The 18,450-nt window shown below is 40.0% G+C and overlaps 2 protein-coding genes across 12 annotated transcripts in view; one reads left to right on the top strand and one right to left on the bottom strand.

Moving 5' to 3' along the window:
* Positions 1 to 12,963, bottom strand: part of DNAI7 (dynein axonemal intermediate chain 7) — an 84,911-nt gene extending 71,948 nt beyond the window's left edge. For 7 of the 10 annotated variants that reach the window (XM_060305907.2, XM_060305903.2, XM_060305905.2 and 4 more), the window contains exons 1-2: positions 12,812 to 12,963; positions 2,962 to 2,982 (exon numbers count right to left, since the gene is read on the bottom strand). In XM_060305907.2, the coding sequence (XP_060161890.1) occupies positions 2,962 to 2,982; positions 12,812 to 12,814 (24 nt within the window). In that variant the 5' untranslated portion in view covers positions 12,815 to 12,963. The remainder of the gene's footprint in view (positions 1 to 2,961; positions 2,983 to 12,811) is intronic. The other 3 variants (XM_060305904.2, XM_060305901.2, XM_060305906.2) reach the window with 1 other exon arrangement.
* Positions 12,964 to 13,051: 88 nt separating this feature from the next.
* On the top strand, positions 13,052 to 18,353 carry ETFRF1 (electron transfer flavoprotein regulatory factor 1). Of its 2 annotated transcripts, XM_070046523.1 has the most exons (4): positions 13,052 to 13,183; positions 13,270 to 13,423; positions 17,303 to 17,390; positions 17,469 to 18,353. In XM_070046523.1, exons 3-4 carry the CDS (start codon positions 17,346 to 17,348, stop codon positions 17,688 to 17,690), a joined length of 267 nt encoding a protein of 88 aa, XP_069902624.1. In that variant the 5' UTR covers positions 13,052 to 13,183; positions 13,270 to 13,423; positions 17,303 to 17,345; the 3' UTR covers positions 17,691 to 18,353. The 2 variants fall into 2 exon arrangements, with proteins under 2 accessions (XP_069902624.1, XP_030708190.1); XM_030852330.3 differs by lacking the exon at positions 13,270 to 13,423 and having other exon boundaries at positions 13,058 to 13,121.
* Positions 18,354 to 18,450: the final 97 nt, after the last annotated feature.

The following is an 18,450-nucleotide window of genomic DNA, read 5'->3' as shown; positions in this document are numbered from 1 at the left end:
GGTAATTACGTGAGTTGATGGATGTGTTAACCAACCTTATTTTGGTAATCATTTCACAAAACATACATATGTCAAATCATCACATTGTATACTTTGAAACTTATAATACAATGTTATACATCAATTATATCTTAATAAAGCTGGGAGAAAAAGAATGTAAGTTTCATGAGGACAGGGACTCTGTCTTGCTGCTGTACTCTTATTGCCTAGAATACTGCTACATCAATGAAACAACTTGCAAAGCCTTATATACAAGGATCTTCATTTCTACCTTGTTTGTAGTAGTGAAAAATAGGGACAATATAAAAATCATAGATATACTTTCAATGGAATGTGATACAGATGTGAAAAGAAGTGATATAATCTCAATGTGCTGAAACAAAAAAAGGTCCCCAAGACATATTTACTCCATAGAATCTATGATGCCATCAGATGTAAGATGCACATTTAAATTATTGATATTATACCAAAAAAGGAACTGCCCAAGATGTGAATGTAAAAGGAAATGCCTGTATATAGCTGAATAATGGGTAAACACAAATGAACCTACAATACAGAAAGATACAACAAGGAAACTTGCATAGCTCAATCCTGAAAAATGAATAGAACGAAGAAAAAAAAATCCCTGAAAATTTAAACCACAAGTCAGTTAATGTGGATTTGCAGTCTGACTCATACTATTAGTGTGGTCCAAAAACTCTCAGGAAGAGAATTTAGAGTAGTATTAGGTTGGTAGTAAGCCCAAGTGACCGACAGAAGCAAACATCTCTGGAGGAAACAGATGTCAATTCAGGACTACAATGATTGTAAGTTATTATCAACCATAAAACATATCTCAATTTCAGTCATGTTAAAATGTGAGTATACTAGAATTAATAAAATGCAACATCATCAAGTGAAAACTAGAAGGTGCAGAATGCTCCCATTATGTGGGGAGAAAATGTGTGCGTGTGTGTGTGTGTGTGTGTGTGTGTGTACTTTTTAATGATTACAAAATGAAAGGAAAGATTTGCAGTGGTTCTTTTAGTCTTGGCTAGGAGGAACTTTTACATTTTTATGCTACTTTAATTTTGTACCATATGTGTTTATTACTTTTTTCCCTTAAAACTTTAAGAAATTAGAAATAAAATACACCTTTCCATGATTTTTTAACCATACTGTAATTCCCTTTACAGGCTCACCTCATCCCCAAACCATAATCTTTAAGAATGGAAATAATTAAAAAGTGAGTAATTTTTTCCTTATGTTTGGTTTCAAATTTCACAGGATGAATCTCACCATTCTTTAAGGGAAACAACAATATGAAGAAAATAATCCAAATGTATTTATTTAGCACCCATACATCCATGGTTAAGTACCAAAGTCATTAGAACAATGACTTTTCAGATTTAAAACAATGCCTCTAAGATTTCACAATCTAAAGCTGAAAATGAATGCCCACACAAACTAATAAACTATTGTAGACAAACATATATATGATTGTAGTCCTCCAGAATACTTCCCCCATAAGAATGTGCCCAGAGTCTTCATAAATTTTGTTCAGTTATTTATATCCACAGTCCCTAAAACAGTATCAGGTTGGTAGTGGGTTCAAGTGACTGAGAAAAGCAAACATAGATGGCACTCAATAGCATTTTTGAAGAAATGTTGAATTGTATAAATATTGAATGCACATTTATATAAGCATTTCTTCTTTTTTTTTCTGGACGCGCAGGCTCAGCGGCCATGGCTCACGGGCCCAGCCGCTCTGCGGCATGTGGGATCTTCCTGGACCGGGGCACGAACCTGCGACCCTTGCATCGGCAGGCGGACTCTCAACCACTGCGCCACCAGGGAAGCCCAAGCATTTCTTCTTAAATAATCAAGGGCCCAAGTGTTTTAAAGTAGTGGTAGGGTAAATGGCGTTTCACATATTCATTCAACAAATATTGATTGAATTTCTACTACATGCCAGACTAAATGCTATGGACACAAAAATTAATACGACATGCTCTTGACCATGAACAGCACATGATGATAAATCATTACAATAAATGATAGGCATTATAATTGCGGTATGGACAAATTCATGTGCTATGAGAACACAGAGAGTATAATTGATTCCATAACAGAAAATGGCGGGGAAATTAACAGAGCAGTGACTTATCAGATATGCCTTAATGCTGGCATTCCAAACCTAAATCCCTATTGGACCAGGTAGGTAAATAAAGTAAGGGATTTGGTCATAGTCTGGACGACAGCAAACTGAAGAATTTATGCATTTCTCAAAGGGGTAGCTGCTACTTAGTCTAGCCAACTGTTCCCTTATAGGACTGTAGGTCCAATGTTATCAGGTTTCCAATTTTTCAAGAATAGGTGGAGATCACATTTTTGCATGAAACTACTTTGGCAACTGATTAAAAAAGACCTTTTAGATCAAATGAACCATGTCTATGTTTGCCAGTCAAGAGATAATAATCTCTGCTTTCAGGTATAAATCTACTAAGAAGAGAGAAAAAGTTATTTGAGACACCCCGTAATGAACTTAAATTTTTACAAAGCACAGAAAAATTCAGTACGTGTTACCATGAAACCCATTTAAAGACATATTATCCTAGGGTTCGCTTTTAAGTCACAGAAGGTTTTAGAACTAAATTTTTATGTGTTTATCTGAAATGAAGAAAAGCGTTCCTAATCCAAAATTTTCTAGAGCGCAAGTAATAAAAACACCTCAAATCTAGACACAAGTAAAAATTAAAAGGTATTTTAAAAACTCTTTGTGAAATTAGAACTATCTTTTTATGTCAAATTTGAAATACGTCCTGTTATTGTAAGGGATTATTCCATGATTTAAATAGCATTAATGTCTAAAGACTAAGCTTAGTAAACTCTATAAACTATAAAAACTACTGGAAAACGTTTAAAAATTGTTTGTACAATGTCAGTGCTTTAAAACTATTTTGAGAAATAATTTCCACCTACCTTTTTTTTTGCTTTGGGACCCTAAAAGTTGGAAAAACAAAAGAATTGATAAATTTAAAAAATAATTCAGACATTTAAACAAAACTATCCTGATTACCTAGCATATTAAAATTAGGAGAAGCTGGGTAAAGAGTATAAGGGAACTCTCTGTACCCTCTATGCAACTTTTCTGTAAATCTAAAATCATCTCAAAATGAAAAAGTTTTTTTAGAAAAGAATTCAGACAAAACTACAAGCAAGTCTAGGAAAGACTAAGATAGTTCACCCACTGAAGCATCTTTTGTAAGTAGATTTTACACTCATTCTTACGACGATCAATGATCCATGTTTCATGAAATGCCCGATCACAAAACAGAGCACCAGTCGAGAAGGCACTAGTTTAAAGGATTCTAAAGAAGAAGAAATCACTGACATTAGTGTTGGTACTAATGTCAAGCTTGAAAGTGTGGGAATGATCTCATGTTATAAAGAAACAATCTTTCTGTAAAGTTAGATTGCTGATTTTATAGAAAGAGAACCCGTCATTTAAAACAGGCAAAACTATGACAAAATGATTCTATTCAGCAATGTGTCCTAAAGCAGATCTATGCTTTTTTGGATTTTGGAAAGCACAGTATTTCAATCAATATTTACAAGTACTTTTTAGTAACAGTACTTGTAATCTCCTGATTTGCCCCACGTGTTCATTAGATTTCTGGTAAGGAATTTGTAGGGGATCACGTGACTATAAGACCACACACTTTCCACATTTGACGACTTGTACAGGAGAAGTTAGTAGTTCAAGCCATAAGGTTATCACTGTATAAAATATAAATGTTAAAACTGACACAAAGCAGTAGCTTATATCTTCTTGAAAAGTGCATATATTTCACTAATTTGCTCAGCAGGTATTTATTAATGATTTACACTCAAAGTACTCTGAGATGCTGGAGATGATATGAATAATAATGGAGACCTGGCTCTCATAACTTTTATAAATGTGTTTTATTTTTTATCATATTTGCTATCAATTAATAGTTAACATGCTTCCATCTTGAAATAACTACTATACAGCAGAATAGCTAAACAGCATTGGCCCTGTTCCCAAGTAGCCACATTTTAAAGGTGGGGGAATTGTCATCTCTCACCAGTGCTTTTAATGTGACACAGGTTGAGTTTACGTACATATCCTCACCCATCCTGCAAATCATAGGAGCATCATGTAGTAGAGAAGTTCTCAAAGTTACGAGGGCATAAGAATCACCTAGGATGCTTGTTAAAATGCATATTCCTGGGCTAAAAGTGTACACACTCACTTCTCTCTCCCCATTGTAATTCAGTTCATGTTATTGGTTGAATTGTGCCCCCTCAAAATTCATACATTAAAGTCCTATCTCCCAGTATCTCTGAATTTTACCTTATTTGGAAAGAGGGTCCTTGCTGATGTAGTTAAATTAAGATGAGGTCATACTGGAATAGGGTGGATCTCTGATCCAACATGACTGGCGTCCTTGTTAAAAAAGGGGAAATTTGGACACAGATACACACACAGGGAGAACGCCAGTGAAGAATGAGGTAATGCTGCCACAAGCCAAGAAGTACCGGAAGCTGGCACCTGCAGGGGGAGCATAACCCTGACAACACCTTGAACTTGGACTTCCAGCCTCTAGAACTGTGAAACCGTTAAGTCTATTGTTTAAACCAGTTAGCTTGTGGTATGTTGTTATTTGGCAGCCTTAGGAAACTAATAATGTAGATCTGGTGTCCAGTCTGTTCCTGGAATTTGCATTTTAACTGGTATTCCAGGTTTATTAGAGGCAAATTTTCCAGAAACCACATTTTGAGAAAGATTCCTAGAGGGATCTAAGAACAAGAAACTTATGTACCGATTGGAAGAGATAGAAGATGGCGGAAGAGTAAGACGCGGAGATCACGTTCCTCCCTACAGATACACCAGAAATACATCTACGCGTGGAACAACTCCTACAGAGCATCTACTGAACGCTGGCAGAAGACCTCAGACCTCCCAAAAGGCAAGAAACCCCCCACGTACCTGGGTAGGGCAAAAGAAAAAACTAAACAGAGACAAAAGGATAGGGACGCGTCCTGCACCAGCGGGAGAGAGCTGTGAAGGAGGAAAAGTGTCCACACACTAGGAAGCCCCTTCGCGGGTGGAGACTTCGGGAGGCGGAGTGGGGGAGCTTGGGAGCCGCGGAGGAGAGCACAGCAACAGGGGTGCGGAGGGCAAAGCGGACAGATTCCAGCGCAGAGGATCGGGCCGACCGGAACTTGCCAGCCGAGAGGCTTGTCTGCTCGCCCGCCGGGGCGGGCGGGACTGGGAGCTGAGGCTCCGACTTTTGTCGGAGCGCCGGGAGAGGACTGAGGTTGGCGGCGTGAACACAGCCTGCGGGGCGTTGGTGCACCGCGGCTGGCCGGGAGAGAGTCCGGGGAGAAGTCTGGAACTGCCGAAGAGGCAAGAGACTTTTACGTCCCTCTTTGTTTCCTGGTGCACGAGGAGAGGGGATTAAGAACGCTGCTTGAGAGAGCTCCAGGGACGGGCGCGGGCCGCGGCTAGGGGTGCGGAGCCCAGAGACGGACGTGGCTAGGGCCGCCCAGAGCGGCTAGGGCCGCTGCTGCCGCCACCGGGAGGCCTGTGTGCGAACACAGGTCACTGGCCACGCGCCCTTCCGGGGAGCCTGTGCAGCCCGCCACTGCCGGGGTCCCGGGATCCAGGGACAACTCCCCCGGGAGAACGCACAGGCGCGCCTCAGGCTGCAACGGCTCGCCGGCCTCTGCCGCCGCAGGCCCGCCCCACACTCCGTGCCCCTCCCTACCCCCGGGCCTGAGTGAGCCAGAGCCTCCGAATCAGCGGCTCCTTTAACCCCGTCCTGTCTGAGCAAAGAACAGACGTCCTCCGGCGACCTACACGCACAGGCGGGGCTAAATCCAAAGCTGAGCCCCTGGGAGCTGTGAGAACAAAGAAGAGAAAGGGAAATCTCTCCCAGCAGCCTCAGAAGCAGCGGATTAAAGCTCCACAATCAACTTGATATACCCTGCATCTGTGGAATACCTGAATAGACAACCAATCATCCCAAATTAAGGAGCCCTGTGGATGAAAGGCTATTGGGGCTGCAGCCAGGAGTCAGTGCTGTGCCTCTGAGGTGGGAGAGCCAACTTCAGGACACTGATCCACAAGAGACCTCCCAGCTGCACATAATATCAAACAGCAAAAATTTCCGAGAGATCTCCATCTCAACGCCAGCACCCAGCTTCACTCAACGACCAGCAAGCTACAGTGCTGGACATCCTATGCCAAACAACTAGCAAGACAGGAACACAACCCCACCCATTAGCAGAGAGGCGGCCCAAAATCATAATAAGTCTACAGACACCCCAAAACACACCACCAGACGTGGACCTGCACACCAGAAAGACAAGATCTAGCCTCATCCACCAGAACACAGGCACTAGTACCCTCCACCAGGAAACCTACACAACCCACTGAACCAACCTTAGCCACTGGGGACAGACACAAAAAACAACAGGAACTACGAACCTTCAGCCTGCAAAAAAGGAGACCCCAAACACAGTAAGATAAGCAAAATGAAAAGACAGAAAAACACACCGCAAGATAAAAACCCATCAGACCTAACAAATGAAGAGGAAATAGGCAGTCTACCTGAAAAAGAATTCAGAATAATGATAGTAAGGTTGATCCGAAATCTTGGAGATAGAATGGACAATAGAATGGACAAAATGCAAGAATCAGTTAACAAGGACCTAGAAGAACTAAAGATGAAACAAGCAACGATGAACAACACAATAAATGAAATTAAAAGTACTCTAGATGGGATCAATAGCAGAATAACTGAGGCAGAAGAACGGATAAGTGACCTGGAAGATAAAATAGTGGAAATAACTACTGCAGAGCAGAATAAAGAAAAAAGAATGAAAAGAACTGAGGACAGTCTCAGAGACCTCTGGGACGACATTAAACGTACCAACATTCGAATTATAGGGGTTCCAGAAGAAGAAGAGAAAAAGAAAGGGACTGAGAAAATATTTGAAGAGATTATAGTTGAAAACTTCCCTAATATGGGAAAGGAAATAGTTAATCAAGTCCAGGAAGCACAGAGAGTCCCATACAGGATAAATCCAAGGAGAAATACGCCAAGACACATATTAATCAAACTGTCAAAAATTAAATACAAAGAAAACATATTAAAAGCAGCAAGGGAAAAACAACAAATAACACACAAGGGAATCCCCATAAGGTTAACAGCTGATCTTTCAGCAGAAACTCTGCAAGCCAGAAGGGAGTGGCAGGACATATTGAAAGTGTTGAAGGAGAAAAACCTGCAACCAAGATTACTCTACCCAGCAAGGATCTCATTCAGATTTGATGGAGAAATTAAAACCTTTAGAGACAAGCAAAAGCTGAGAGAGTTCAGCACCACCAAACCAGCTCTACAACAACTGCTAAAGGAACTTCTCTAGGCAAGAAACACAAAAGAAGGAAAAGACCTACAATAACAAACCCAAAACAATTAAGAAAATGGGAATGGGAACACACATATCGATAATTACCTTAAATGTAAATGGATTAAATGCTCCCACCAAAAGACACAGATTGGCTGAATGGATACAAAAACAAGACCCATATATTTGCTGTCTACAAGAGACCCACTTCAGACCTAGAGACACATACAGACTGAAAGTAAGGGGATGGAAAAAGGTATTTCATGCAAATGGAAACCAAAAGAAAGCTGGAGTAGCAATTCTCATATCAGACAAAATAGACTTTAAAACAAAGACTATTAGAAGAGACAAAGAAGGACACTACATAATGATCAAGGGATCGATCCAAGAGGAAGATATAACAATTGTAAATATTTATGCACCCAACATAGGTGCACCTCAATACATAAGGCAAATACTGACAACCATAAAAGGGGAAATCGACAGTAACACATTCATAGTAGGGGACTTTAACACCCCACTTTCACCAATGGACAGATCATCCAAAATGAAAATAAATAAGGAAACACAAGCTTTAAATGATACATTAAATGAGATGGAGTTAATTGATATTTATAGGACATTCCATCCAAAAACAACAGAATACACATTTTTCTCAAGTGCTCATGGAACATTCTCCAGGATAGATCATATCTTGGGTCACAAATCAAGCCTTGGTAAATTTAAGAAAATTGAAATTGTATCAAGTATCTTTTCCGACCACAACGCTATGAGACTCGATATCAATCACAGGAGAAGATCTGTAAAAAATACAAACACATGGAGGCTAAACAATACACTACTTAATAACGAAGTGATCACTGAAGAAATCAAAGGGGAAATCAAAAAATACCTAGAAACAAATGACAATGGAGACACGACGACTCAAAATCTATGGGATGCAGCAAAAGCAGTTCTAAGAGGGAAGTTTATAGCAATACAATCTTACCTTAAGAAACAGGAAACATCTCGAATAAACAACCTAACCTTGCACCTAAAGCAATTAGAGAAAGAAGAACAAAAAAACCCCAAAGTTAGCAGGAGGAAAGAAATCATAAAAATCAGATCAGAAATAAATGAAAAAGAAATGAAGGAAACGATAGCAAAGATCAATAAAACTAAAAGCTGGTTTTTTGAAAGGATAAACAAAATTGATAAACCATTAGCCAGACTCATCAAGAAAAAAAGGGAGAAGACTCAAATCAATAGAATTAGAAATGAAAAAGGAGAAGTAACGACTGACACTGCAGAAATACAAAAGATCATGAGAGATTACTACAAGCAACTCTATGCCAATAAAATGGACAACCTGGAAGAAATGGACAAATTCTTAGAAAGGCACAACCTGCCAAGACTGAATCAGGAAGAAATAGAAAATATGAACAGACCAATCACAAGCACTGAAATTGAAACTGTGATTAAAAATCTTCCAACAAGCAAAAGCCCAGGACCAGATGGCTTCACAGGCGAATTCTATCAAACATTTAGAGAAGAGCTATCACCTATCCTTCTCAGACTCTTCCAAAATATAGCAGAGGGAGGAACACTCCCCAACTCATTCTACGAGGCCACCATCACCCTGATACCAAAACCAGACAAGGATGTCACAAAGAAAGAAAACTACAGGCCAATATCACTGATGAACATAGATGCAAAGATCCTCAACAAAATACTAGCAAACAGAATCCAACAGCACATTAAACGGATCATACACCATGATCAAGTGGGGTTTATTCCAGGAATGCAAGGATTCTTCAATATACGCAAATCAATCAACGTGATACACCATATTAACAAATTGAAGGAGAAAAACCATATGATCATCTCAATAGATGCAGAGAAAGCTTTTGACAAAATTCAACACCCATTTATGATAAAAACCCTGCAGAAAGTAGGCATAGAGGGAACTTTCCTCAACATAATAAAGGCCATATATGACAAACCCACAGCCAACATCATCCTCAATGGTGAAAAACTGAAAGCATTTCCACTAAGATCAGGAACAAGACAAGGTTGCCCACTCTCACCACTCTTATTCAACATAGTTTTGGAAGTTTTAGCCACAGCAATCAGAGAAGAAAAGGAAATAAAAGGAATCCAAATCGGAAAAGAAGAAGTAAAGCTGTCACTGTTTGCAGATGACATGATACTATACATACAGAACCCTAAAGATGCTACCAGAAAACTACTAGAGCTAATCAATGAATTTGGTAAAGTAGCAGGATACAAAATTAATGCACAGAAATCTCTGGCATTCCTATACACTAAGGATGAAAAATCTGAAAGTGAAATCAAGAAAACACTCCCATTTACCATTGCAACAAAAAGAATAAAATACCTAGGAATAAACCTACCTAAGGAGACAAAAGACCTGTATGCAGAAAATTATAAGACACTGATGAAAGAAATTAAAAATGATACAAATAGATGGAGAGATATACCATGTTCTTGGATTGGAAGAATCAACATTGTGAAAATGACTCTACTACCCAAAGCAATCTACAGATTCAATGCAATCCCTATGAAACTACCACTGGCATTTTTCACAGAACTAGAACAAAAAATCTCACAATTTGTATGGAAACACAAAAGACCCCGAATAGCCAAAGCAATTTTGAGAACGAAAAATGGAGCTGGAGGCATCAGGCTTCCTGACTTCAGACTATACTACAAAGCTACAGTCATCAAGACAGTATGGTACTGGCACAAAAACAGAAATATAGATCAATGGAACAGGATAGAAAGCCCAGAGATAAACCCACGCACATATGGTCACCTTATCTTTGACAAAGGAGGCAGAAATGTACAGTGGAGAAAGGACAGCCTATTCAATAAGTGGTGCTGGGAAAACTGGACAGCTACATGTAAAAGTATGAGATTAGATCACTCCCTAACACCATACACAAAAATAAGCTCAAAATGGATTAAAGACCTAAATGTAAGGCCAGAAACTATCAAACTCTTAGAGGAAAACATAGGCAGAACACTCTATGACATAAATCACAGCAAGATCCTTTTTGACCCACCTCCTAGAGAAATGGAAATAAAAACAAAAATAAACAAATGGGACCTAATGAAACTTCAAAGCTTTTGCGCAGCAAAGGAAACCATAAAGAAGACCAAAAGACAACCCTCAGAATGGGAGAAAATATTTGCAAATGAAGCAACTGACAAAGGATTAATCTCCAAAATTTATAAGCAGCTCATGCAGCTTAATAACAAAAGAACAAACAACCCAATCCAAAAATGGGCAGAAGACCTAAATAGACATTTCTCCAAAGAAGATATACAGAGTGCCAACAAACACATGAAAGAATGCTCAACATCACTAATCATTAGAGAAATGCAAATCAAAACTACAATGAGATATCATCTCACACCAGTCAGAATGGCCATCATCAAAAAATCTAGAAACAATAAATGCTGGAGAGGGTGTGGAGAAAAGGGAACCCTCTTACACTGTTGGTGGGAATGTAAATTGATACAGCCACTGTGGAGAACAGTATGGAGGTTCCTTAAAAAGCTACAAATAGAACTACCATATGACCCAGCAATCCCACTACTGGGCATATACCCTGAGAAAACCATAATTCATAAAGAGTCATGTACCAAAATGTTCATTGCAGCTCTATTTACAATAGCCCAGAGATGGAAACAACCTAAGTGTCCATCATCGGATGAATGGATAAAGAAGATGTGGCACATATATACAATGGAATATTACTCAGCCATAAAAAGAGACAAAATTGAGCTATTTGTAATGAGGTGGATAGACCTAGAGTCTGTCATACAGAGTGAAGTAAGTCAGAAAGAGAGAGACAAATACCGTATGCTAACACATATATATGGAATTTAAGAAAAAAAAAATGTCATGAAAAACCTAGGGGTGAAACAGGAATAAAGACACAGACTTACTAGAGAATGGACTTGAGGCTATGGGGAGGGGGAAGGGTAAACGGTGACAAAGCAATAAAGAGGCATGGACATGTATACACTACCAAACGTAAGGTAGATAGCTAGTGGGAAGCAGCCGCATAGCACAGGGAGATCAGCTCGGTGCTGTGTGACCGCCTGGAGGGGTGGGATAGGGAGGGTGGGAGGGAGGGTGACGCAAGCGGGAAGAGATATGGGAACATATGTATATATATAACTGATTCATTTTGTTGTGAAGCTGAAACTAACATACCATTGTAAAGCAATTATGCTCCAATAAAGATGTTTAAAATAAATAAAAAAAAAAAAAAAAAAAAAACTTATGTACCGATTGGAAGATAATAAATAGGTGCTTATTGTTCCCTTAAGTTATCAGCAGTTTTCAGTCCACTTAAAATCCATTTACTTTCTATTCTCCCTGACATGAATGCTCTCCATGCCCTATTTCTTCTCATCACTTCTGGTAAATTCATAATCATACTTTAAAACACAGCTTGAAAAGCACTGCTCTTCTCTTCCTGTTCCCGTCCCCTCTCCTGCCCCAATTTCAACATTTCCAACTTTGCGTTACTCCATTGTAGTCACTTCAATTATTACAGTTATAAAACTGTATTGTAATTAATTTGCTAAGTCTGTCTTCCATACCAGGGAGAGATGGTAATTTTCACCTTTGTGTCCTTGGCTTCAGCCTAGTGCCAAGCACAAAGAACATGCTCCATATTTTCCCTTAATCAACGAATTAAATAATTAATTACATTTTCCACTTCCTCTGGTTTTAATCATAGAAGAAGACGGAAATCACATTTAAGAAAATGGGAAATGAGAACATCTTACAGCTACATGTTGGCCTGTGTTCTTGGAGAAGGCATGACAGCTGAGGAGTGCAGAAAAACAAAACAAGAAGCTTTATCATACTTAAAAAACACAGGACAGGTTGCATACCCTGAATTACGAAACAATCCAAATTTCCACAAAAGACCACACAAAATAACTTGTGAAAGCAGAGTAAATTGATAAAGCTTTCATTAATTGATAAGGAGGCAAAAAAACACTTCCGCCAAGCTGCAATAAAATAGCAATTTCATGGGAATGTCTATCACTATTGGAAGTTACTAAATTGAGACCGATATTTAAATTTAGCAAGAGGTCGAGATTTTAAGACATAATCTGACCGCACTGATCATTCCCCGTTTGCAGAAACTGGTTTTTACTCCCACCTGTCCGCCGGAGCCTGGACAGAAGGCCACAGATCTGGGGAAGGTCCTTCCCCCCGCCCCCCCACCCCAAGGGTATGGGCTCTTTCCTAAACCGACTCGCTCCCCTCTGGTAAAATATGACAGGCTCTTGTTACATCATTTAACACGGTGCAGGAGAATCAATGCTCGCCCCTTCAACCAGCTCCCCCACTTTCCCTGCTCACCATGCTGAGACAGACACTACCACCGTAGTCGGCCAAGTCGGAGCTCAGGGTTGTGAGGACAAACGCTCCCAGGTTGTGAGGACAAACGCTCGCGGGTTGTCAGGACGACAAGGCCCTCCCACTGGCGCCAAGGCGGGAGCGGAGATCCGAGCGTCTCGGTCCGCGCAGTCGCACTGGGGTTCTTCCGGACGGCGCCCCGCCCCCTTCCCTGACAGGTTGCCCCACCCACCTCCGCCGCCCCGCCTCGGTCGACTGCCGCAGGAGTCGGAGCGTGAGCAGGCTTTTACGGCTGCCGCGTGCCGGAAAGTGCGTGAGTGCTGGGCCCGAGCGTTTTATTCTGTTTTCCGAATCCTGAGGTCTGGAGGCGGTGAAGTATGCCCTGGGCGAGGACCAGCGGGTGTGGGAAAGGGTTTCTGCGCGTCTTCCGACGTTGACAGTCCCTCTCCCTATTTCCCTAGAGTAGCTGGGACGAATCTTTCTGTGCGGTTTCGAGAAGGAAGGGGGCCGCCGGCTACGCGACTGGGTCGAGTGACTGACACCGGCTCGGCTGCCTGGGCCGCCACCGCTTAGACCAGCGTGGGGCGGGGCTCCATTGGCAGTTTAGAAAAAGAGGTAAATAAATTGGCCCCCAGAGGGTTGTTTATTTCGAAATTAATAACCTTCGGATTCTTCTCCCTGCACCTGGTTCTGTTTACTTCCTGGGCACGCAAGGTATATGCCGTTTTTCCTTAGAGGCGCTCTAAACAAGAACTGGAAATGATTTGAAGCAGTTCCTGGGTAAAGTATTGCTTACAGGTGGCGGTCTCTGAGACCCAGCAAGACTCGCTAAATTATGTGCCCAGGGTCAAGGTCACAGATTAACTGTACCAACCAGTAGCACAACCCTTCGAATGTCAGTCTCCCCGCATGAAACTCTGGCAATTTAGACCAACAGGAAAACTAGAAGAAATTAAGAGATTGAGAAATTAAGGTCCTTCCAAAGCCTGTCTGAATTCTCTGTGATTTTACATCTAAACCCTGTTTTAGCCTGACAAGACATGAAATGCTTTCAAATTATTGCCACCATTTCTCATCTCTGAATTCTCATTTTATAATGCGCTGTCCCTTGCACTTTCATTGACTAAAGGTATTATTAGTAAATCAGTATTACTGAGCTGGTCTTTGTGGGTTAAAGTGTTATTCTCCCCACAGAAATCCAAACTGTGTCATAGCTATGACACCTCGCCTCCACATCCCTGGTAGCAAGATTAAAACGTCTTAACGTCGACTTCATATAGAGTTCTGAAGCTGTGTGGTGTGGAACTAAGCTTTTGTTTTAGTTTTTCAACGAAGGTACTAATATTTATGATACAAAAGCTCAGTCGATTCTGATGCGGGTAAGGAGGTGTGATGGTAATCACAAACAACTGTAAAATGGTGGGCTTCTAGAGGAGAGACTTGCTCAAGTTCTCATTCCACCAGCTTCCCTCCTAGGGAGAAGGATTTGCTGTGGATGTGTTAAAACAGGCTGGACTGTGTTTTGGGGGGCCACTGTGCTGTGAGATTATACCAGTGAGCTTGTTTAGTTCTTCTCTACTACTTCTCTTACAAGCTGCGGAAGAAGGCCCAGTTCCTGTTCTCTTTGTTACCTTCAGACAGGTGTAGTACCTCCCCCGTATGAACATACACAGCCATCGCCTTTCAACTCACTTTTATAATCTGGCTTCTAGGTAGGCCTAGACCAAGCAGTATACAAGCTTTTTGGGGCAAGCGCTCTTGCCACCTACCTCTTGGATTATGTATTCTTTGGTGCTGCAAGTGTATTGGGATACATTTTTGTGTGAAGCTTTTTAGGCTTAACTACTTTGGGGAAATGTGCTTCATCTGTTTGAGTCAAGTCAGAACTTCATGGAGAACAGTGACTAATAACAGTTCTAGACACCATAACCCCTAGTTAAATGACTTAACCCAGAACTGGAGTTAGTTACGTCTTACCTCCTTGGCCCACAAGTCATTGGGAAAGAGCTATCACTATGGATTGTATGCCCATCCCCATCTAGATTCTCAGGAAGATGGGGGACTTCTCTCAGTCGCTAACTTGTTTGGCTCTCTACAAAGAACAGTAACCTCCATGACTTCATGCAGGGTTAAGGAACAGCCCCAGGTCCCTGCTGCATTTAAATTGTTCACCAATACTGAACCCAAGGAAACCTATTTCTCCCAAAGGCTAAAATAAACTGAAATGCCTGAAGGTCAGCATGCAATAACAAACTTTCTTAACTCATAAAGTAACATATCAAAGAATGGGACAAGCTTACCTTAGTCACAGCAGCTACTTTTTTGCTGGGCAGGTCCTTTATTATATATAATTTGTAAAGAGGGCAACAGCTAAAGAGGATGATTTAAGCCACATTTCTAAACAGTTTTACAAATTACAAATTGTGAATTAAATAGAGCTATGCTCTTTGCCAGGAATTAAACAGCTTATAATTTGCAATTTTAAATTACATCGAATGTAGATTTAATTTACAATTATTTTAAAAGCACAAGGTTCTTAAGAGTCATCATTCTTCAGTAAGATTAAAACACATGAAAAATGGCTCTCAGCAAAAAAAAAAAAAAGTTTTAAAAATGAAATTCGGTGTTGATGTACCCAGTTAAATACACTCATCTAATTTCACTCCCTTCCAAAACCATTAAATCTTCAGTAAAGCAATTTAAAAATAAAAGAAAAATAGAAGAGGAGATGACAACAGTAAAACTTCAGAAGCTGCAAAACAGATGAATGTGACCTAGCACACTAGAAAAGCCCAGTTTATACTGCATATTGCTCAAAAGGCACTGGAACAGGGCCACTGTAATTGGAAATGAAGAATGAAGTAAATCAGAGAGGATGAAGTGAAAGCTTTTTGAAAACCACCCCTAAGTGTCTGACCCCTCACTCCCACAGAAGACTGGAGGTTTTATTTCTGGACAAAATAATACTAGTCTCTGGAGTGGGGTGTCCTCAGGCATACTAAGTATACCAAAACCACACTGGAAGCAGATTAGGTGAGTTTGGGTATACATAATGCTGAATGCAAGGCCCTGGTTCCTCTTCTGCTTCTTAATGTTACATTAGCAAATGCTCAGAAGATTGGAAGACTTTTCTCTGGGGAATCTGACCAGCTGAGGAGAACCATCTAAGATACTAACATCAGAGGTTCCCCGATAAAGGGTCCACTCAGATCACCCTAAGTAAAGCCCAAAGTCCCTAAGCTGCAACCATGTATGCAGATCTTCTGAAGTTTTTTTTGTCCTTTCATTTGTAGGAGCAGATTGAAAAGGACTACCTTTTCTGGAGGAAAGCTCAGAAGTGATAACAGACAAAAGCAGAAAAATAGCAATTTGGAGGAAAACAAGAAAGCTAATATTAATAAACTCAGAAAAATTGCTCTGCTACGTTGTATGCTTGTAATGTGAGCTAACTCATAAATTGTTAGTAAACAGGATAAGTATACAAGTATTAACATGGAAATAATGTTGGCTCCTATGTGATTTTTTTTCCCTAAGAAAGAGGAGCCAGAGAAGCAGATTTATAAACTTCAGCAAGAAAAGGTCTTCACTTAGTTGCTGTACTGGCAGCAGGAGCCTTTCAAGTATGTTTGTAAAACAGTTTAAAAAGTGCTCACCCCCAGGGCTCCCTCCTCAGAGAGGTATACCCTGTTTTTTGCAACTGTTGTCCTGGTTACAGTTGAATCACCTATCCTGACCACTGATTGGCCGTCCCAAGTATTGGGAATTATTTTCTGGTGAGGCTGTCATGGTGCCTTTACAGAGCTGCCTCTCCCTAGCAGCACGAACCAAGTACACATAAAGAAGCTTATCTGTCCCACTGGATGTCGCCGGCTCCTCGTGTAGCCCCTTATGGGTTGTTCACTTGGCCTCTTCACCACCGATCTTACTGCCCATCTCCTGTTAGTTGTGAACCTGCTTGACCCTCACACCCAGTTTTGCCTCTTTAGCCTTTCTTAGGAGGGCACTCTTGATTTGATCAGGCCTCTTCCCAGTGTCCTGTTTTAGCCTTGCCTTGAAAGCAGGGTAAAGGCAATTCTCCTTCTGACAAGAAAACTGAGGCTCAGAAAGGTTAAGTAACCTGTACAACACTATGCAGCTGGGATTCAAATCTAGTTCTACCTAATTCATTCCACTCTGGTATACAAGGAGGTACACCTACATATCCAGCTTTGCCAATCCATTTTCTGTAGTTGTCCTGTTTCCTTCATAGAACTTACCACAATTCATAATATTGTTTGTAGTATACCCCTCTGGAGATGTTAGTTCTGTGAGAGTAGGTATCTCATCTGACGCATTCATAGCTACATCTCAGTGCATGGAACATAAAAGTGCTTAATAAATATTTATTGAATGAAAAGAAAGGGTACCATTTTACCAATGTGTAAAATCCTTTTTCTTTGATTCTTTTTTAAGACTACAATGCAGTTATTTGTAAAAATTTTTCTTTTTCTTTAGGTACATTAAATGTAAAAGTGAATACTTTCCATGATACGTGCAAATGGCCAGTTCTTTAAGAGGAGAAGTACTGAATCTTTATAAAAATGTAAGTAATTATGTTGCCAATTTTATAAATGTTATATGACATAGATTGTTTAGAAATATATAATCTTTCTTTTTTAAGCTGCTGTATCTTGGACGAGACTATCCAAAAGGAGCAGACTATTTTAAAAGGCGTCTGAAGAGTGTTTTCCTTAAAAACAAAGATGTGAAGGACCCAGAGAAGATCAAAGAACTTATTGAACAAGGCCAATTTGTAATGAAAGAACTAGAAGCATTATACTTCCTTAAGAAATATAGAGCTATGAAACAACGCTATTACTCAGATACCAACAAAACTAACTGATCACTATTACTATAATTTGAAAATCAGTGCCAGCTGTTTATGTATACCAGCTACTACAAAAATAATTCTAAAATGTCAAGGTAATACATTTTGTTAAAAATACTTTACTGAACTAAAATAGGTTTCCACTTCTGTTCAAACTGAGAGCTTTATCAGCAACCTTTATGCTCAATTTTTATACTAAAATAGCAATTTAACTATATGATGCTGCCAACTACCAATTAAAAATTGATGAGCCCCCAATTTTGAATGAAAATATAATGTACTTAATTTTTGCCAATTCTTAGCCCATCTCTGCATTTTACTGAAAAAAGAATGCCGTTTAATGCACATTTAAGTAAGCAAAATAATTTCTTGCAAGTTTATTGCCCTTAACTTTTGAAGGAGTTCCTTATTTTTGACCCCATTTGGTACATTAACAGCACAGAGTCAAGGTTCACTGCAAAAGAATGATTTAAGTGCAGTTAGTAGAAGTAATAAGTATAGAGTAAGATTACTTCTGAACTCGAAACAGCCTGCCAGCAACTGGCATCACATATATATACCTATCTAATTATTTCCATTATTAATTTTTGCCACTGGCTGCCTTTGGGCCTTAAAACAAATCACCCGTTGTGTATCAATTACCTTCTTCAATAAAAAGTAATAAGTAATGTTATTCTATTCTTTTGTCATAAAGGCAGATTTGTTTTGCATCCACTTCTAAACGAGTTAACATGGCACAGGACCTAAACCTAACGTGGTTTCAAGCAAACACTTA

Source organism: Globicephala melas, chromosome 10 (assembly GCF_963455315.2).
Source record: "Globicephala melas chromosome 10, mGloMel1.2, whole genome shotgun sequence".
Taxonomy (NCBI): Eukaryota; Metazoa; Chordata; class Mammalia; order Artiodactyla; family Delphinidae; genus Globicephala; species Globicephala melas.
Note: the sequence above shows the minus strand (reverse complement) of the source record. Positions and strands in the feature narration are given on the sequence as shown.